This window comes from Mustela nivalis, assembly GCF_964662115.1.
Source record: "Mustela nivalis genome assembly, chromosome: 17".
NCBI classification, from domain to species: domain Eukaryota; kingdom Metazoa; phylum Chordata; class Mammalia; order Carnivora; family Mustelidae; genus Mustela; species Mustela nivalis.
In genome coordinates, this window is record NC_139036.1 from 25,965,158 (window position 1) to 25,986,687 (window position 21,530).

Genomic DNA, 21,530 nt, shown 5'->3' on the forward strand with positions numbered 1-21,530 from the left:
GCATCACTACTTGTGCCAAAGGCTCACCTTGAATTTGATTTCAGTTTAGGGTTTTTAGCATAGTAAATTTAAATTCATCAGACTGCTGAAAACACCAGTTCAAGTCTCTTATATTTCTAAGAGTTCTAGACAGCGTAATAGATGTAACAATGGATGTTTACTTTATACCTGAAGCCACACATCCTCATTCCCCAAATGCTCGAGACCACAAGCCAACCAACTTTCTCTATAAAAGGCTGATTGGTAAATATCGTAGGTCTCTCTTGTGACTACCAAGTTTCCCAGCCTGTTCATATAACTGCCATATCCCTTATACTCCTTTGTGTTGAGAAACTGAGAACATACAGATACGTGAGCCAGAGTACTTCATCTAGAAACGTATCAGGTGTTAATTACCAAATGCTTATAATGAGAAATTCTTTCACTCATTGATTTACACAACATTAACTGAACATCTGCTACATCCCAGACATTATGTTAAGCATTCAGGATATAGACTCTACTTTTTACAGTTTGGAAGAGAAGGGGAAAGTGGATAAACAAGCAACTACAATGCGGTATTGTGATTTCTTTCATCAGCATATTCACAGGGTACTCTGGGATCTCATCAGAGTACCCAATCCAAATAGAGGGGTAAGAGGGGGCTTTTTATTTTTTTATTATTTTTTTAAGATTTTATTTATTTATTCGACCGAGAGACACAGCAAGAGAGGGAACACAAGCAGGGGGAGTGAGAGAGGGAGAGGCAGGCTTTCCGCAGAGTAGGGAGTAGGGCTTGATCCTAGGACCTTGGGATCATGCCCTGAGCCTAAGGCAGATGCCTAATGACTGACCCACCCAGGCGCCTCTAGAGGGAGCTTTTTAAAAAATGTGGTGGCCAAACTGAGACTTAAGAATGAGTAAAGTACAAAAAGAAAGGAAAGAGTTTTGCTCAGAGGAAATAAAGTGCATAAGCATAGAGAAGGAGCATGCACGTAGCCCATTTGTCAACCAGTAGTCTAGAATGTCAGGTGCGTGCAGAGGAAGGCTGGGACATGCAGGTAGCAGAGGCCACATCCTAAAGGTCTTATACAGTACGCTAAGGAGTTAGCTTTTATCTTACAGGATATAGAGATGAAGACTCATATAGGGGAGTGAGGTGATCAGATGCACGTCTTAGAAAAATCACTACGGTAGCAAGTAAAAGGGTGTGAGTCTGGAGCCACATTAATAATCCGAAATAGAAGGGACGAGGACCTTCCTTCCTCAAAGTCAGGGACCTTGAGAATGCAAAGGATGGCACATATTCCAAAGACATTTGGAAAGAAGTAGGAGAAAGGGAGAAAACTGGCTTTTACTTCATACCTACAAAGCCCCAGTGCCCTAAAACATGCATTGTATGTGGTGGGCTAGCATTTCTTTTCTACATCTGGAGTGGCGCTAGCTACATGTCTTATCTGGGAGAACGGAGAAAATTGTCGCCCAAGTCCTTTTCTGTACTCGCATTCTCTTGCGGTTGAATGCGTTCACAGTTGTTCAGGAAAGGTGGCGTTACAGATGAGGAAGGTCAAACTAATGGAAGGCAAAGTGATTTGCTCAGAGTCACGGGGGTAGAATATAAAGCTGGGCTCCAAGCGTGGCTCTGTTGCACACACTTCCTGCCTTGTTTCCCGTGGTCCAGTGGGGTGTGTGTAAGCCCTTAGCATAGCAGCATAGCCCCAGACACCCAGAGGGGGAAGTGCCACTTTTTCCTCTTCTCTTTTCTTCTTTCCTCATACTACATTTTGGAGACATATTTAGTAATTATTAAATGAGACAGGTACCAGTAGCTATCATATATACATGTTCATTTGCTCCTACAATCAGAATAAAAAGAAAAAATCAAAAGTCAAATCGAAGAAAATCCAGCAAGAAGAAGAGGAAGAAGAAGAATCCAGTGGTGAAAGAGAGGTAGCCCCTGTTGCTGGCTCAGGCAGAGAGCACCTGCGTGAGGGGAACACTCCCTCTTCCTCGACCCTGGGAGGCCAGAGTTTGCCCGTAGAGGGAGATGGCGCTGCAGGAAAAGACCTGTTCTCCCCGCCCATCCGTTCTGCCAGCTGGAAAAGGGTCAGCAGTAGTGAGTCTGACTATTCCGACGCAGAGGGAGGCATGCAGAGTAAAATGAGGTAGTAGTATTTTGTTATGTTGTTATGCCTTATAATCTCCATTGCTTGTAAGTTTATAACTTTGCTTAAAAAGCTGACTGACAGACAGGATTGAACTTGAAGAATCATTTGTGTGGGCCTTTATACATGTGGTTCCTCTGCCTGGGATTTCCTCTCCCTCTGTCTCCTTGCCGTGTTAACCACTGCTCCTCTTGAGTACAAGCTCAGCAGTCATGTCCTCTGAGAAGCCTTTTCTGATGCCCCCCCCCCCGAATTCTGGCTTAGGTCCCTACTTCGTGGGCTTATTCCCACCTTAGGATTGATCATGCTGTGTTGCAGTTATCTCCTTAACTGTCTGTCTCTGTCCCTCGTGAGCTTGTGGGGGGCACGGACGGGCTTCATGTCTGTCGGCCTCAGCCCAATGCCTGGCGCGTACTTATGTACTCTGGGTGAGTTTGCTGGATGAAGGGACACTCTGCAGTGTTGCATATCTAACACTAGTTTCCTGATGTCAAACTGTTGCCCTTTTATTTTCTGTCTAGTTGTTTTATATTGTCAACTTTTTAACTTGTTATATAAACAAATTGCTTTAATGTGTTTTGATGGAAAAATATTTGTTTTAATATCACATTGGCATCTTTACCTTAGGGTTTATTCGGAATGTTGAATGTATCATTTGAGTTGGCTAAAATAAACAGACTTTCATGTCTATATTTTTTAAAAACTACTAAAAGACTTTGTCTTCCTTCTCTTGGGTAGGTCTTACCAAGCCAAAGTTCGCCAAGGAGCATTAGCCTGTTTTCTTTCTACTATAAAATCTATAGAAAAAAAAGTTCTTTATGGCTACTGGTCAGCCTTTGTTCCCGATACACCTGAGCTTGGCAGCCCTCAGTCCGTGTCCCTGATGACTCTTACGTTAAAAGATCCTTCTCCGAAGGTAAGAGCATTTAAATTTTCACGTGATACCAGGAAGAAGAACTTTACACATCTTTATTGTTATCTCTGCCATACCTGATCTCATCTGAATACAGCTCTCCCTAATAGCAACCTAAGTTCCGACTTGCGAACCGCTGGACAGGCAGGAGGATAGGAAGTGGGCTCATGTGACTAACAGGTTGAGAGAGAGCACAGTGAGGTTGCCTGCTGCCCAGGGCTTGCTTCAAGCCTGAGCACAGTGAGGGTTAGAACTTCAGTGTCCCTTCTGAACTGCACTGAAGCAGCCGTGCTTCCTTCCCTTTGGTGAAAATGTTGATTGCCATGGTATTTGTAGTAAGAAAAATAAAAAGGCTTAAACACTCAGTGGAATATTTTGGTCCATAGTGGGGTTAGATTATTATCCAGACTTGATCTAAGGAACACACTATGGGGTATACTTTCTTCTTGGTACATTGAGAATTATTCTGATTTTGAAATTCCATGATGTTTATTTATTTCTCTTTTGGAGAACTGTGAAATGGAGAAACAAATCAAACTCTAAAGTAATAGTTAGCATAACTAGGAAAGAGAATAAAGCCAGTTTTTAACTATTACAGACATAGGTTTTCCTTATAAGGCCAACCAAGATACAGATGACCTTGGCTTGGGTATCTCCAGATCTAGAGACCCTGACACTGTGTTCAAATGCCTCCACCCTAAAGGCAGCCAACTTTGGGAATGCAATCAAATAAAAGTAACCTTGAACAATTGTGCAGAATAATCAGTCCTGGGACAAAGCCAAAGAAGGGAATAGCCACGTGCATCGAAACCTCCCTGCTACCCACTCCCAGCAGTGACTTCTTTATCACCTTCCCAGAAAGATTTTGACCAAACAAACATAAAAAAAGGCTATGTGGGGTTTAAGAAACAAGGCAGAGGATCATAGGGGAAGAGGAAAAAATAAAACAAGATGAAACCAGAGAAGGAGACAAACCATAAGAGAAACAAACTTAAGAGAACTTTCACTTAAACTTAAACAAACTTAAGAGAACACAAGAGAATCAGGAAACAAACTGAGGGTTGCTGGAGGCAAGAGGCCTGGGGGGATGCAGTAACAGGGTAAAACATTGGAGATGGGTATGTGTTGTAATGAGCACTGGGGATTATATAAGACTGATGAACCACAGACCTGTACCCCTGAAACAATCTACTGTATGTTAATTAATTGAATTTAAATAATTTTTTTTTTTTTTTAAAGAAAACATAAGGACTGATTGAGCTACCGTAGCAAACATTTCTGCTGCATCTGTAGGTAGCAAGATAGGGAAAGGGCAGTTTCATTACCTTTGAACAAGACTGCGTGTCCAAGGAAGTGAAACCCCCCGCTGGTGAAATGGAGCACACTGATGCTTATCTGACTGAAAAGTCTTCATCCATCATTGTAAACAGATACTAAAAACAACAAAAGGAGTTCTCTGGAGAGCTGTACCTCTTACAGTTTGCTTGCACATCAGTCATTTCTGATGGAGAACTGGTCAGAACTGATCAGTCATTTCTGATCAGAACTGGTCAACAGTTTATTAAATATTGATGTAAGAGTCAGTGAAGCAGAACTTGAACAACTCAGTGTCATAAGTAGAATTTTTTAGCAACAAAGATATGTTAAATGGGGTTTAAAGGAAATTAAATCAGAACTATGAGAAGTATAATTTGATATGGTATCAATTTTTTATACAGAGTTTATATCTCAGTGATACGTTTCAGTGACATTACTTTTGTTTTCATCTGTTGATGGTCATGGATACTTTTTCCCTTATAGGGTACCAAAGTTAATTGAGCTAAAATTTTTTAACTTTTGAATATCAGTTCATGACTCTCCACAACTTGGCTTTTCATTATAGTTTATTTGTGAGCTGTTGGAATCATGGTTTTTAATTACTATCTAAAGGAATGGAGGTTTAGCATAACATCTACATTTTTTAGTTCAGACCAGCCATCTACTCAGGGGTTGGCAAAGTATGTTTTTAGATGATGCATGAACTGAGAATAGTTTTATGCTTTTAAATTTTTTATTTTAAATGATATTTCATGATTGTAAATATTAAATGAAATTCAGATTTCATTATCTATAAGTAAAACTTCATTGGAACACATTCCTATTTAATCTTTAGTGTCTGTGCTGCTGTGGCTGGGTGGTTGCAACAGAGACTCTTGGGCCTACAAAGTCTAAACTGTAAAGTGTGTGCTACTGTCCTTCACAGAAAAAGTTTTCCAGCGCCTGATCTAGTTCTTTCTTGGATGAGCAGACTTGTGACTTGTGCGTGAGTTCTTTCTCATGAGCAATCTCTCACACACACAGTTTCCTAATATATTGTCATCTTCCTAAATTCAGTGATTGTGCTTAATTCCAAAGACTCATTTTGCTCTACTACACATTTATTTTCAAAGCAATAAATTTTCAGTTTTTTGTTTGAGTCCACGCTACAAGAGGCATGCAAAAATGATTTACTCGTTGTTACGCAGAGATGATACAGTTGCAGATTTTCAAGAAAACCTTTTTTACACCAAACTCAGATACACTGCGTGATGAGCAAATACTTAGATTAGAAGTATTATTTTTTTTAAGATTTTATTTATTTGAGAGGGAGAGAGAGAGTGAGAGAGCAAGCACAAGTGGGTGTGGGGGCAGCAGGAGAAGCAGGCTCCCTGCTGAGCAGCGAGCCCAATATGGAGCTCAATCCCAGGGCCCTGGGATCATGACCTGAGCCAAAGCAGATGCTTAACCAGCTGAACCACCCAGGTGCCCCTAGATTCGACTTATAATGATGAGTCTCCATTTTAAAATTATCTGACAGTGTTTGGTATTTTGGGGGACTGGCCAAAGAGGGTACAGTATTACATTATTAGTCCTACATTTATCACCTATATTCCATTTTGGTTAAATTGGCTCTCTTTTTTATTTCTTTTCTTTTTCCTTTCCCTAGTTTCAGTACCACAAAATCCTGAGTACCAAGTGAAAGTCATATTTAGCATTAGAAACACAAGCTTGCTGCCCTGAATCTTCCGACAAGTGCAGCTGGCTATTGGCAAAAAGGCACATACTTCCATTTCCATCTGTCAGGCTACGGTTAATGGTTTTCCTTTCTTTGATTATCAAAGGCTCACTACAGGCAGTGTTCATTTCTGTACATTAAGAGTGTTTCTGAAAAATTGGATCACAAATGATGCCTGCCAAGTTGAATGCAGAGTCTCTATTATCCTGTTTAATTAACTTAGAGCACTCATGGATGCTTCAGGAGAGCATATAAAGCAGCATGTTTGATGTAAAACGGACTCTAGACTCGTGTATTTTATTTCTGCCCTATGAGCTATTTCACTCTCTTTTCCCTTGGTCTTGTGCTCGAATAAACCAGGCCTCTAATTTTTAAGTTATTCTCATGTTCATGATTTCAGGTTTTTGTATGGTTCTGTAGCTTAGACTCGTTCCTTACTATAAGAAAACCTAACAGCAGTGTGATGTAAGGCTCTTTTTAAAGTGGAGGTGCAAGGGGCCTAGTTCATGGCTACTTTTAGGACCTGATAGATAATCCCAATGCCTTTATTTTCCTAGTTAAAATGATCCATAATAATTCCAAAATTAAAAACAAAACTAGGAAAGGGGCGCCTGGGTGGCTCAGTGGGTTAAAGCCTCTGCCTTTGGCTCAGGTCATGATCCCAGGGTCCTGGGATCGAGCCCCACATCGGGCTCTCTGCTCTGTGGGGAGCCTGCTTCCTCCTCTATCTCTGCCTGCCTCTCTGCCTACTTGTGATCTAGGTCTGTCAAGTAAATAAATAAAAAATCTTTAAAAAAAAAAAAAAAACTAGGAAGAAGGGGATTTTTTTTTTTAAGATTTTATTTATTTATTTGACAGACAGAGATCACAAGTAGGCAGAGAGGCAGGCAGAGAGAGAGGAGGAAGCAGACTCCTCACTGAGCAGAGAGCCTGATGTGGGGCTTGATCCCAGGACCCTGGATTATGACCTGAGCTGAAGGCAGAGGCTTTAACCCACTGAGCCACCCAGGTGCCCCAAGAAGGGGATTTGACTCCTGATTATTAACTAACTGATGGGAATCATCCTGAAATTTCAGACACGTGCCTGTGCTCTGCAAGTTTTATCTGCCATCTTGGAAGGCTCAAAGCAGTTTCTGTCTGTTGCTGAAGATACCAGTGACCACCGAAGGGCTTTCACTCCCTTTTCTGTGATGATTGCATCCAGCATTAGAGAATTGCACAGATGTCTTTTGTTAGCGCTGGTGGCCGAGTCGTCCTCACAGACCCTTACTCAAATAATTAAGGTAAGCGTGCCAAGTTATCCATAGGTTCTGGAGGGGTTTTGTCTTGTTTCAATTCTGTATGTTTTACATTGTCCAAAAGTAATTTGACTTAAGAATATAATGAAGTACTAATTTTATTTAGTGATACCCTATTTGGAAGTCTAACTGATGATTTTATTTAAAGCTATACTGTTGTGCCTACTTATTTGATCTGACCTACAATTTCTGTATGTCCAAGTAAATGATTTACTAAAAATATTCCTATTTTTAGTATTAAGTTGTACCAATGAGAATACAAATGCTATTCCCCTAAAAAAAGAACAAAAAAGAAAAAGACTGATTTTCAAATGACTATGAAGACTTTTCTTTTTTTAATTAAATGCTGTAAAGTTTGTGTCTGTGCTGTGGCTTAATCAGACCGATTGATGGGCTATCCTTGTATTTTGCAGTGCCTTGCAAATTTAGTATCAAATTCACCATATAACCGTCTAAAACTCAGCCTGTTGACCAAAGTCTGGAACCAGATAAAGCCTTATATTCGCCACAAAGGTTGGTGGTAGTTTAAAGTCAATTGTTTTTTTATATCAATCAAATCTAGATTATTATTTTTAAAAGTTTTTAAAGCATATTTGTAGCTCTAGGATATCTCTACTTATTCTCAAGTTTTCGGGGAAACCAGCCATTGCTAGAACCCCACTTTGGACCCTAAAGCCCCAGTAGTAAGGATGGATGGAGAGTCACATAGACATCATCCTCTTTTTGGAAAGAAAAACTGGAATATAAAACCTAACTTCCTTAACATTATCTCCTCTGAGGTTTGGATAGAATTCCAGAGCCTCAAATCCCCACTGGCTACAGTCCTATTTCTTGCTGTTTCCTGACTTATTCCCACACATAATACACATGTGCTAGAACACTTGTTTGGAGAACAGTAGTTTTTCTTTTGCTTGCAAGCTTTAGGATCAGACCGTATTCTGGTACGTTAAGTTGTTCAGTGTTGACTTCTAGTACTTGAAGGAGGTGGCAGATGTTTCTGTGACGTCATGGGAGGGCTGATGGACCTGGAGTCAGGCTGAGGGTCTGCAGCCCCTTCCCACTGCTGCCATCTCAGAATCGCAGCCCTGTCAGAGCCTCCTTTCCCCTGAACAGGAAGAAGTAGACTTACCTCATGAGATTTTTATGAGGCTTAAAGAGATTATGATGTGCAAACTAAGTCCAATTCACTTCTTTTGCCAGTGTGTAAAACGGGACCCAGAAAGGTAAATCCTGCCTTGGAGTCTCTCATCACATTAGTGGCAGAAGTAAGACTGAAACATCCCGAATGTTTGGGCTCAGTGCCCTGCCCATTCCCCTGCTCCAGTTCTTCTTCATCTGCAGACTGAGGGGACAAGCGTCTGGCTTTGTCCTCCAGCATTTTTACTATTAAAATGGTCAAACCCACAGGAATTTGAAAGAATAGTGCAATGGACATCTGCGTACCTCTCCCTAGACTTAATCATTGGTAATGTTTGTCATGTTGGCTTTGTTTCCGCACATGTGTATCTGTGTATGTGAATATACATGTGTGCGTATAAATATGTATATTTCTGAACCATTTGAAGGTCAGTTACAGGGGTGCCTAGGTGACTCAGTTGGCTAAGTGCCTACTGGTGGTTTAGGTCATGATCTTAGGGTCCTGGGACCAAAGCCCACTTCGGGCTCCCCACTCAGTGGGGATCCTGCTTCTCCCTCTCCCTCTGCCCCTCCTCCTGCTCATGTTCTCACTGTCTCAAATAAATAAAAATTTTTAAAAAACAATTTTTAAAAAGTCAATTACAGACATGATATTTCATCCTCAATACCTCAGCATGCATCTTTTAAGAATAAAGACAGTCTCCTAAATAACACACCACTATTCTCACACCTAAGAAAATTACATTGATTTCATAGTATCATCTTAAATCTACTCCACATTCAAATTTCCCCATGTCTCAAAGAATCTGTCCTCGTTTTTTGTGAGAACTTGGGTTCATTCTGGGTTCGTGCACTGCATGTTGTTATCCTGTCACTGTAGTGGCTTCTAATCTAGAGCAGTCCATCAGCCTTTCCTTTCGCCACACTGATTTATGGATGCGTCCCAGACAGTTGTCTCGTCTCCCAGCACGTTTCACATGCTCAGTTTGCCAGATAGTTTCTTTTTTTTTTTTTTTTTCTGAATTCTTTATATATATATATATATATATATATTTATATTTATATTATTAACATATAATGTATTATTTACCCCAGGGGTACAGGTCTGTTAATCATCAGGCTTACACAGTTCACAGCACTCACCATAGCACATACCCTCCCCATCACCCAACCACCCTATTGCCAGATAGTTTCTTTACAGGGTTGTTGAACTACTGTTTCTGTCCCGTGTAGTTCTCTAAACTGGAAGTTAGGGCTAGAGGTTTAATTAGATGAAGGTTAACCAAGGATGCCCTAATTCTTCATTGCCTGCGGCGGTAATTGTGATCCCACAGTGATAGTAATTCCCACTAACTTTGACAGATGTTAATGTTCGAGTGTCAAGCTTTACTCTCTTGGGAGCCATCGTGTCCACTCACGCACCTTTACCTGAAGTCCAGTTGCTCTTACAACAGCCCTGTTCTTCCGGACTCAGCAGTAGCAATTCAGTGACTCCCCACCTCAGCACTCCTGATTGGTGCAAAAAAGCCCCCTCAGGACCCTTTCTGGAGGAAGCATCAGTTAGCTCCCCAAAGGGATCTTCAGAGCCCTGCTGGCTCATCCGACTCTGCATTTCCACTGTTGTGCTGCCCAAGGAGGATTCCTGTTCGGGTAGCGATGCTGGCTCTGCTGGAGGAAGCACTTACGAACCATCCCCCATGCGGCTGGAGGCCTTACAGGTAGAAGGTTCTGGCTCCTTGTTTCTGAAATGGAAGAAATCATTCTGCTTTCAAAGGGTGTTGGGTTGTGGGGAGTGAGTCCATGAAAGTAATGGAAAACCGAGCCACGGGCCAGTGGTGTTACTGGGAGTTGCATATTAGGTGTGAGAGCTCTGTTGTTTTGTTTTTGGCCAAGGCTGGGAGAAGACTTGGTTTAAATGTCAGATGCCTGCCTTTTTGTTGCAAGCCATTTTTAGTTACCTCCATTATGTGACAGGTGGGAACGCTAGATTATATGGTAATTCTGAAAGAAATTGTACAGTTCGTCTCTGATTTCTGCAACTTTAAGTAAATGTGCAGTTCTCCGTAACTTCTCTTTCATCTTCCATCTGCTTAGAGACAACAAAATAATTGCTCCTTCAAAGGAAGAAAACAAGCTAGGTTAACATACTTCCTTCTTCTGTGCTCAGCTGTGATCTTAGACATGGGTTTGTTTCTGCGCCCTGCTGCTAGTCGTCTGGTTTGATATTGAACATGGAAACTTCCAGCCTTTTCAGCCTTAGCTCCCTCCTTCAGCTGAAGTATTCCACGAGTCCCAGCCTCAGCAAATTGTTCCCAGGCGTAAATAATATCACCAATCTTAGTGAAACACATTTCATAAATTATAAAGCACCCTGAGATTATATGTCACAGTTAATTGACTTCAGTCATAAAATACAGATCGCAGTTGTTCATTTCCTTCAGCATTAGAATCCTGCCCCGTGTTAAGTGTGAGCGACTTCTGTAATGTTAGAGCACGCCTCTGAATATTGTAGCTCCGCACTGCATTCAGGTCTTGGGGGTTATTCGTCCCTTCTCTGTGCAGGTGTTGGCTCATCTGGCCAGAGGTTACTTTTCAATGGCTCAAGTGTACTTGATGGAACTTGGAGAGGTGATTTGCAAATGCATGGGGGAAGCAGATCCGTCCATTCAGCTTCATGGAGCAAAGGTAACTTTCATGAAAAGCCACCTGCTTTCTTCTTCTCTTCCTTTATGTTCTTCCCTCTGCTATATGTCGGTCCATTCTGAGGTTTCTTTTGGAGGGAGGTTTCAGGTAGGGAAAATCATACATTCTTTTATTTGCAGCTCTAATGTAAAAACCCGAAGAATTCATTTGTTAATAAATCAACCATGTATTTCTGGTGCTTTTGTTCCTGAAAGCATACTTCTTGCATAGCAGTTGCTGAGAAAGGAGAGAAAATTCAGTTGGAAATTATTTTTCCCCTTGATTTGAGGTCATCTCCAAACAAGTGAGGTTTTCTACCTCCATAATTCTCATACTGTGCTTTGATAATCTATTTCTTTTACCTCGGCAGCTTTTGGAAGAACTGGGTACAGGCTTAATTCAACAGTATAAACCAGACTCTACCGTACCATCTGATCAGAGAGTGCCAGTCACCTTGGTGAGTACGTCTCAGTTCACGGCTTTCTCTTTTCTTAGTACTTCAGTCAGTTTTGAGACTCAGTAATAAAGTAAAGTAAATGATAAGGCTCCTTCCAGTGTCAAAAACTAGTTTATAATCTGTTATGACATGATACTACCACGAATAGGATTTATGTGCGCTTTGGTTTCTTTGCAGTTCATTGTGTGGTCACATTATATATAACATACAGCCAGCAACTGAAATAGCATTTCTTCCACATAAAACCTAGTTTGGTTATTCATCCTGCCCAAGAGGCAGACTGGAATGATGGGAAGAGCCAAGCATTTGGAATCAGAAGACAGGAGATCAAATTGAGGGAGCATCATTAATGGATGTACAAGCATAGTTTCCTCATAAGGAGGAATAATAATCTTTAACTCCTGGGACTATTGGAAGATTGAAAGGTAAAGGTGCTGGCGCATAGTAGGTGCTCAACAGATGTCCGTTCCCTTAACGCCCTCACCACCGTGCCCCTGTGGTTCCCATTAAAGATCTGAGATCTTAGTTGTTTCTGCTGTCCCCATACTGTGCCAGTGAGGAACATATGACCCTACCACAAGTGATGGGTTTTTCTCCTGTCCTCCTCAACCTGCCTCTTCTTTTCCCTTTGCAATTTCCATCATCCTTGCAAGAAATTAATACCTATTCCTAGTTCTTTCCCGAGACTGCCACTAAAGCTGAAATGTCACCATTCACGGGGAGATGAGTTGATTTGCTCAGACAGACCTGAGTTTGCACCCAGTCTTCTCCCCCTGCTTGTCAGTGACTTTTAGGCAAGACTCATCTGTTCACACTTGGGTGTTATTTCATCTGTATGGAAAGGATACCCTTGCTATATTACTAGTCAGTTGCTGGTAGTAAATTATCTAAAACACTTAGCAGCTTAAAACAATATACATTCTCTCACATAGTTTCTTTGGCACAAGAATTGGGAGTGGCTTAGCTCAGGTCTCTCTGAGGTTGCGGTCAGGAAGCCAGCAGGGGCTGCCATTAACTGAACTTGATAGGGGTTCGAGGATCTTCTTCCATCATGGCTCACTCACATACCTAGCACTGACTTTTGGCAGTGGGCCTCTTCCCTCCTCCCCACGAAGACCTCTCCAGAGGGCTGCATGAGTGTCCCCTAGATGCAGTGGCTGGCTTCCCCCACAGCAAGAGAATCAAGAGAGAACAAGACAGAAGCTGTGGCGTTTTTAAGACCTCACTTTGGAAATCTCAAACTGTCATTTCCACAGGCTGTTATTGGATACACAGGTCAGCCCCAGCCAGTGTGGGAACGGAGGGCCACCTCCTTAACATAGGAGGCGAGAATCACTGCGGGCCATCTTGGAGGCTGGCAAGCATACCTCTGTCCGCAGTCTTTCATTTGGGGTAGGAGAGACCCAGATTGGGTTTCTAGGAGTAGGGATTTAGGGGAGGACAGAACTGGGCTGTGGGATACATGGTAGATCTTAGGACTAAATCCATGGGGCAGAAAGAGGTACCAAGCCACGAACAGACTGGCAAATGACATGAAATCCCTGGGTTTTTAGAAAGCAGGGGAAGGAAGCTGTTCAAGGTACTCTGCGGGTGCCTACCTGGAGAGCTTCAAAGTGAGCTTGTTCTTCCTTGTGCTCACAGCAGCCCCCTGTTCAGTTTAAGTCTCCGTTATGCACTGGGCATGTGTGAAGGACTTCACACCCAGCATTACGTCTTACTCTCACCCCGACTCTGCCAAGTAGACAACTTTGCCCTGTTCTTCTGAAGAGGAGCCGACACTTAGGCGGGTTTGGTGACTTGACCGAAGTTGCAGAAATGGGAAGCGGCCGCTGAAGGATCTGCCTCTGGATCCCACGCTGTTTGGACTCCCGCACAGGCCTCTGGGCCCTGGGCTCTGACGCCCACTAGCAAGTTACATGTCTTTGTGCCTCAGTTTCCTTGTGTGAAAGTGGAGATAATGACACATACTTCGTTTAGTTGTGCTGAGGACTGCAGTGTGTAGATCTGTGTGAGGCACTGAGAGCAGCGTCTGGCACGTGAGACGCACTCTGGAAGGCTCGAGGTGCCGGCAGCTGCTGCTTTTACTACCATCATCTTCCCCCTCCTCCCCACAATTGTCTTCTCTGGTTGTCTTACTGTAGCAGACCGGTCCCTGGTCAGTAAGGTGGAAGGATGCAGTTGTCATTTTCTGAAGCCCCTTCCATTGCTGTGGAAGGACTAGCAGAAGACTTAGAGAAAGCCTCTGCTTTATAGAAGGATGTTTCGTTACTCTGGCCCCCTGTGGTAGTGTTCACGTTGAGCTGGTTCCACTGTTGGCTCTTGGGCCACGGTTTTGACTGTGCCCCTGTTCCAGGTGGTGATGTTCTGGACTATGATGCTGAATGGCCCTCTGCCCAGAGCCCTGCAGAATTCTGAGCACCCGACTCTGCAGGCGAGCGCCTGTGATGCCCTGTCTTCCATCCTGCCCGAAGCCTTCAGCAGCCTGCCGGTAACCAGAGGAGTGTTTCCTCAGCCCCAAGCAGCCCCCTCGAGCATCAGAGCTTTAGTTTGATTCAGATTCTTGTTCTTTTTGAGCCAGTATTCATCATGCTCTCGGAGAAAAGGGGGCTCAGTCTACTTGAGTATGGAGAGCGGGCGGGGTTAAAATTTAAAATCTTAACGTCTCGGGAGAGCCTTTCCTCCGTGCACTTTAGAGGGTGGGTGGTGGAAGTGGGGGGAGAGGCTCAGAAGTCAGAGACGTTTCAGAAAGCGTTCGAAGCCGGAAGTTAGGAAGACCTGGGTGTAAGTCCCAGCTCTTTCTCTCTCCACCTCTCTGATGATCTTAACCTCTTTAAAACTGAGTTTTATCATCTATAAAATGGGCACTACGTGAGGAGTAACGTGAAGTATGTGACTGTACTTGGCTGGTGCCCACCACATGGGGTGTCTAGGAGGCTCCCCTTCTTTAGTCCCCAGTGACATTTGTGTCTGCTCTTAGCTTTCATGAAGGAGCAGAATACAGTGACCGAGTTCACACAGTGGTAAAGGTTAAAGGTCACAGATGCTCTGTGTGCAGACACTCCCCTGATGGGTCCGAAGTGAACCTCTGCTCTCTGCCAAGGTAGCTTCCAGATCTCAGTTGTGTTCTGCTCCCAAATATGAACTCAGACACAGACGCGTCACAGTCACCTGTCAAGGACAATGGCTTCTAGTTCTTTCAAGCTCACTTTCCCTTTGCCAACCTTTCCCACTGCAGAGCGACAGGCAGATCCTGTGCCTCACCATGCTGCTCGGGCTGAATGACAGCAAGAACCGATTAGTGAAAGCGGCGACCTCACGGGCCCTTGGAGTCTATGTGCTTTTCCCCTGTCTCAGACAGGTCAGTGTGAGTCTGCACTGCCCTTCAGTGCCTGTGATGGGCCAGTGTGCTCGTGGTTTGGGTAGATAGAGAGCTGAACGGTAAAAGACATAACATTGCTTTTAATCTGGTTTCCTTAATTGTTGCTAAAATATAGTAATGCCTATACTGCTCAGGACCCTGAGTGCCCAGGTAATGTTTAAATTAATGAATAATTGAAGAAAAAAAAAAGAAATGGAACATTACCGTGCGATAGTAATAACTTAGAAAGCTGATAAAATTGTTACTAAGAAGGAAATAAATTTCTCTTTCAGTCTTACCTAGGACATTTATCACCCTGAGAAGTGTGTAATGAATAAGCCATGTTTCCAGAAATGCATTTCATTGTCAACATCATTTCCCAAGGTGGAAATCAGTCTAAGCACAGAATTCATTGATAACTGTCATGGACCAGGTTGTAAAATGTTCGACAAGGCAAAATCCGCAGGCTCCTTGGGTGTGCATGGCGCATACCAAAATCATGGAAGACCCTCCCCTGGGGTTTGAGTGAGGGTCCAAATTATAGTACAGTAGAGCAGCAAATTGAGTAAATACATGTTGATTTTTCAAGTGGAAGTTTGTGGTAAATAAATAAATCTTTCTCTGAAAATAAATTTCAGAATTGCAAGGCAGCCGTGTGAGCTCATAAAGTAACTACCATGTTTCATTTTATCTTCTAGGATGTCATTTTTGTTGCAGATACAGCAAATGCAATATTGATGTCACTTCAAGACAAATCTCTGAACGTCCGGGCCAAAGCAGCCTGGTCCCTGGGCAACCTGACAGACACTCTGATTGTCAACATGTAGGTGACTCAGCTCATTTCCCGTGCATGACTTCTGAGGCTGAGGACCCAGGAGGATATCTTTGATTACTACTATTAAAAAAAACAAAAACTAACAGTAATTCTCCCATATTGTGTAGTCAGTCTTCCTGTTTTGTTTTTATATTCCTTCAAGTATTAAGATTAGAAAGTTGTGGAGCACCTGGGTGGCTCAGTCAGTTAAGCATCTGACTCTTGATTTCTGCTCAGGTCTTGAGCTCAGCATGTTGGAATGGAGCTCCACATTGGACTCCGTGTGGGTGTGGAGCCTGCTTAGGATTCTTTCTCTGCTTAGGATTCTCTCTCTCCTTTTCTCCGCACCCCAAAAAAGATTAGCAAGTTGTTCTCTCTGTGTGTGTGTATATATTTAATACTGTCTCTGATACAAGTTATATATCCACATTATAGAAGATACAGAAGTAGAAGTACAGAACCATAGTATTCGCTGCACTACTTTTTAAATGTCAAATTTGTAATTTTTTAAAGTATTATATTCACAGGTTAAAAAAAATTCAAATGATACTAAAGAGGTATTCAGTATAAAGCCTCGTTCCTACCTTGCTCCCCTCCCTGGAAGCAGCGTTTGCTCCTCACACGTCCTGCTCTTCATTGCTGAGCTCTCTCTCAGAACGTGTGTGAGCATTCTTCCAGCTTTATAAATGTGAATTACTATTACACCATCATCAGTGGGCAGTGGTTATTTAATCCCCTGTTACTGAACATCTGCATTATTTTAGGCCTTGATATGCAGTGAACATTTTTGTGCATGAAATCTTTATTCTGAGATACACCTTTTGGTCGCATACCTAGATGTAGACCCACTGAGGCAAAGGGTATAAACTCTAAGTTCTTGATTTAATCTGAACAGATTTGTTGAGCTGTTTTCCCAAATTTTTTTTATAGTTGTACTAAGTGAGAGTATGTGTATATGTGTATATTCAACTGGGTTTTGCCTTTCAACATGTTTTGCCTGTTTTGGATGGAATAGGGAGACACCAGACCCCAGTTTCCAGGAAGAGTTCTCTGGTCTCCTGCTCCTGAAGATGTTGCGATCAGCGATAGAAGCATCCAGGGATAAAGACAAGGTAGAGTCACAGCACTGGTATTTCTCAGGTAGATACTAGTGTATTATGATTTTGTTCCACCGAATCTATTCCTGTTCAGAGGTGATCGAGAGAGTACTCAGGGTATGATGTGTTTCTCTCCTGTCTTCCTGTGTCCTGAAAAACATGAGTGCTGTTTGTAATACCACTTGTAATCTGTTTTCGTTCGCTTTAATATTAATCTGCCTTTGTTTTGTTTTGTTTTTCCAAAAAAATCTTTTAAGTAGAAGTGGTAAGTCAGAAGAAGGATGAGCAGCTCTTGGCTTTGAATAGCTCCTGTTAGACTAGTACGTTGAAAGCATAGAAATGGATTTAGGGTCAGGCAGACATGGTTCAAACCCTGGCTTGCCCTTTGGTAACTGGGTGATGTTTGGTGTATTGCTGAACTTCTCTGAAGGTCAGTTTCCTCATCTTGAACATGGAAGTCAGGACCTCTACCTCAGCGGCCTCGGAGATGCTTGTGTTGAAGCACCTAGCATAGCACTTGACCCACACCAAGTGCTTAATTGAGCACGGTGATTCTGAAAACCTAGGGAGCCCTGCCTTGAACTAATTTGTTCAGAATTTCTGGACTTCGGGCCTGGGAATTGGTTTCTGAAAAAGAAAGCTCCCCAGATGATGCTAGTAGGCTACAAAAGTTGAGACTCTTAAATACAAAAGTACGGGATTGGAACTCTGAAACCTCACCTCTTCTCCCCTTGCTCCAAGCCATCTCTGCTATGTTGCCCCTGGGTCTTCCACGCCATCTCTGCAAAACGAGGAAGACACACCTCTCTGAAGTCTAATCTAAAGATACCGGTGAGGAGCTGTAGAGGACCTCACCTTCCCGGGGGCACAGGCTGTTCACCACACTAGGTCTTTACAACGTTCCAAGAAGCTATACCTTTATGGTCTGCTTGTCTCATTGGCATTAAGACTTCCTGGGTTTTTTAAAGCTGAAAATAAACTTTCTGTAACATTTCTTTGGCAAAGCAGATTTCTAATGCTTTTTCTTTTTTTCTTTTTTCTTTTTTCTTTTTTTTTTTTTTTACATTTTTTCTAGGTAAAAAGCAATGCAGTCCGGGCCCTTGGAAATTTGCTTCATTTTTTGCAGCCGTCTCATATAGAAAAGCCCAGGTTTGCTGAAATCATTGAGGAGTCCATCCAGGCCCTAATTTCTACTGTTCTAATTGAGGCTGCCATGAAAGTCCGGTGGAATGCCTGTTATGCAATGGGGAATGTATTTAAAAATCCTGCTCTTCCGTTAGGTAAGAAAGTCTCCCTCTTCTCTCTGGTGGAGGGCCCTAGGACAACACATACCAGCCTATTTGTTATTTATGATGTTCCTTACACTGGTACTTATCACAGTATTAGGAAAAAATGGAAATGTTCTGAACACCCAAGTTTAGGGGAATGGTTAGGATAAATCATAGTATATATATTCAAAGGTTTCTTTTTTTTTTTTTAAGATTTTATTTATTTGAGATAGAGCACAAGCAAAGAGGAAGGGGAGATGGGGAGCGAGATGCAGACTCCCTGCTTACCCACTGAGCAGGGAGTCCAACTCAGGGCTCAATCCCAGGACCCCATGATCATGACCTGAGCCAAAAGCAGACACTTAACTGACTGAGCCACCTAGGCGCCCCTCAAAGGGATCTTTTAGAATTATGTTTACAAAATGTTTTTGATAATCTGGGAAAGTATGATGTTAAGCAAATTAAAACAGGTTATAAAATTGTTTCAATAGCATGATCTCAATAAATGGGTAGAAAAAGGACTGGGTAGAAATTAGTCTAATTAGTGACAGTGGTTGCCTCTGGAGGAGATGATAAGTAGAATTTTTTTTCTGCTTTCACTTTCTAAATTTTCTACAAGAGCATATGTTGTTTTAACAACAGGGGTAAAAAAGAAGGAAAAAAAGTGGCATGGAAGAAAGAGTAGAAATCAGAAATCCCATGTGAGCCCTTGGCTGCAGCATAGAAGGAGGGCATCTAAGTAGTGACCTGCCATGTACCGAACTAGAGAATTGGTGGCTAACAGCTGCTTAGGCGTGTGGCTTGTAGCTTCCAAATCCCATCCACTTTCCTTATCAGCATTTGCCTTATACACTTGTCTTTGTGACGAGGTTTGAAATAAGACGTGTTACTGAGGAGGTAAATCCATTCTGGACCAGCAGAGTATGCATCAGGTTAGGGAAATCTGGCTCTGCTTCCCCTTTATTATCAAGAACTCCCACCCAGAGAGTGCCTGGCTGGCACAGTCAGAAGAACATGTGACTCTTGAGCTCAGGATTGTGAGTTCGAGCTCCACGTTGGGTATAGAGATTACTTAAATAAATAAACTTATAAACTTAAATTAAACTTATAAACTTAAGATTACTTAAATAAATAAACAAATAAACTTACTTAAGAAAATAAAATGGAGCTAGTGGAGAAGTAGCTTCTCAGCTTTTCCATGGAGGAAATAGGCTCAAGTGACCTGCAGAGTTGGAGCTCGTTAAGGTAGATGTCTGCTTGCCTGTCTTCAAAAGCAACGAATAAGTTGGGAGGGGCTAGGAGAGTTAGGGAAGTTGAAATCTATTCTTCTGCCCCTCTCAAGGAAAAACAATACCCTCACAATGGAGTGGGGGAGTGGAGAGTGGTAGCTCTGAGGAGGAAGAAAGCAGGCTAACTTCCCGAGACCATCAGGAAGGGAGAGAAGACAGAAATCGGGGCAATATCTTCTCAAAATTAAGACAGTTGTACCTTTGGTTAATCTGAGTATTCTGTTCCCCAGTCACTGCCTAGATAGTATTTTCTTTCTCTATGCAATAAAATGCATGACTTGGCTATGTCCACAGCCGTGCCTGGATGCTAATCTGGGTGATAAAATACTCTTTTGTCAGCATGAACAAGGATGTGCATACAGTTGTGCAGTGTGTGCTCTGCTCAGAAGCACCTGACTGAGAGAACAAATGGGGCTATAATTCAGTCTGTACTCCACCCACCAAGCCCTCAGGACAGTCTCTTTCCAGAGAAGAAGCCTCTGTCATGGTTGCCAGAGTCCCAATTTGAAGTAGCAAGTAGCAGAGGCCCTGAGCATGCAGCAGGTTGTTTAGGGAAATGGGAAGTTTGGGAGTCAGTACTCGGCACCTTCCCCAGAATCCCACAGTTATCCCACTGGTTACCCTGTGGTTATCCCAGTAATCCCACTGGTTACCCTAATCCTCTAGGTTTAGTGTGAGAATTAAGTGAAAACATAGTGATTAGCTTGAGCACTAGTGTGTGTGCTTCCTCTACCCCCACCCTCTCCCCCGTTGATGTCTAAGCCTTTGTTGGTTTCAGTGCCAGTGGGTTCTTTCTAGGAACAGCCCCATGGACCTCCCAGGCCTACAATGCCCTGACGTCGGTTGTAACATCATGCAAGAATTTCAAGGTGCGCATCAGATCTGCCACTGCCCTTTCCATTCCGAGCAAGAGAGAGCACTATGGCTCTGTTGACCAGTACGCTCAGATCTGGAACGCATTGGTCACTGCCTTACAGAAGAGCGAAGACACCACAGACTTTCTGGAATTCAAGTATTGTGCCAGCCTACGGACCCAGATCTGCCAGGCACTGATTCATCTCCTGAGCTTGGCCAGTGCCTCAGACCTGCCCTGCATCCGAGAAACTCTTGAAATGAATGGGGACATGGTGCAGTCATTTATCCTACAGTTTCTAAAATCAGGAGCAGAGGGAGAGGACCCCGGAGCACCCCACAGTTCGCATGAAAGAGGCCAGCTGGTCAGAAGGGCCCTGGAGCACGTAAGCAGTATCCAGGCACTGACCGGTGACACTGCCAGGAGGGCCATCATGGGCTTTTTAGAAGATATCCTCGCCATTTATTTTGACTCGTCTGGATCCCAAGTAGCGATCCCAGAATTAACAAGTCGGTGAATAGTCTGCCACACTTCTAAGTGTTAGGTGGTAATAGAAAGACGTAAGCTTGACTACTAGATATGCAGGATTTAGTTTTAGGGGCAGAAACAACCTGTTCACCTTTATTTAGAATAGGTTAGCATCTACTGAAATTTTTCCTTGAAAGGCTCAGCCACCTCAGAGAGTGGTTCCATGGCATTGGCCACAGTACAGGCTGCTGGAGCCTCTGACCTGTGTGGCAGGAGCCCGGAGATAGGGTTGAGTGCGGATGGAGCAGATTGGGTGGTCATGAAGGGCGTTTAGCCTCACAAGGTAGAAACAAAACACAAAGGAATTTAGAGATTAGGATGTTGTGTCTTGTGTCTCCGGGAATTGTTTTGCTTTTATAATAAACTAATGAAAAATAGCGTGCCCACAGTCTCCTCTGTTTTCAGATCAAGTTGCACTTCTAGAAAGCTTCCCACAGAGCTTGTGTTCAGCCAGTTTGCACTGGTGGAGCTGCTTCCGTTGCGAAAATACTGGAAAGTTCCTTCCAGGTTGGTAAATAGCTACTGCACTGAGCACCCCAGTACCAAGCCTGGAAGCCTCTCCACATCTCCCCATAACCCACTCCCGGACATGTTGACCCCCGGCACGCAGAGGCTGCCTGCTAGGCCTGTTTCTGTCTCACCATGGCGGTAACACCTA

The 21,530-nt window shown here is 43.0% G+C and overlaps 1 protein-coding gene across 2 annotated transcripts in view; it reads left to right on the forward strand.

Moving 5' to 3' along the window:
- Positions 1 to 21,247, forward strand: part of HEATR6 (HEAT repeat containing 6) — a 32,115-nt gene extending 10,868 nt beyond the window's left edge. For both annotated transcript variants that reach the window (XM_082707435.1, XM_082707436.1), the window contains 13 exons: positions 1,846 to 2,144; positions 2,883 to 3,060; positions 7,168 to 7,374; positions 7,803 to 7,902; positions 9,889 to 10,244; positions 11,089 to 11,211; positions 11,579 to 11,665; positions 14,019 to 14,153; positions 14,901 to 15,023; positions 15,722 to 15,846; positions 16,853 to 16,949; positions 18,010 to 18,214; positions 20,290 to 21,247. In XM_082707435.1, the coding sequence (XP_082563561.1) occupies positions 1,846 to 2,144; positions 2,883 to 3,060; positions 7,168 to 7,374; positions 7,803 to 7,902; positions 9,889 to 10,244; positions 11,089 to 11,211; positions 11,579 to 11,665; positions 14,019 to 14,153; positions 14,901 to 15,023; positions 15,722 to 15,846; positions 16,853 to 16,949; positions 18,010 to 18,214; positions 20,290 to 20,861 (2,607 nt within the window). In that variant the 3' untranslated portion in view covers positions 20,862 to 21,247. The remainder of the gene's footprint in view (positions 1 to 1,845; positions 2,145 to 2,882; positions 3,061 to 7,167; positions 7,375 to 7,802; positions 7,903 to 9,888; positions 10,245 to 11,088; positions 11,212 to 11,578; positions 11,666 to 14,018; positions 14,154 to 14,900; positions 15,024 to 15,721; positions 15,847 to 16,852; positions 16,950 to 18,009; positions 18,215 to 20,289) is intronic.
- The last annotated feature ends 283 nt before the right edge of the window (positions 21,248 to 21,530 follow it).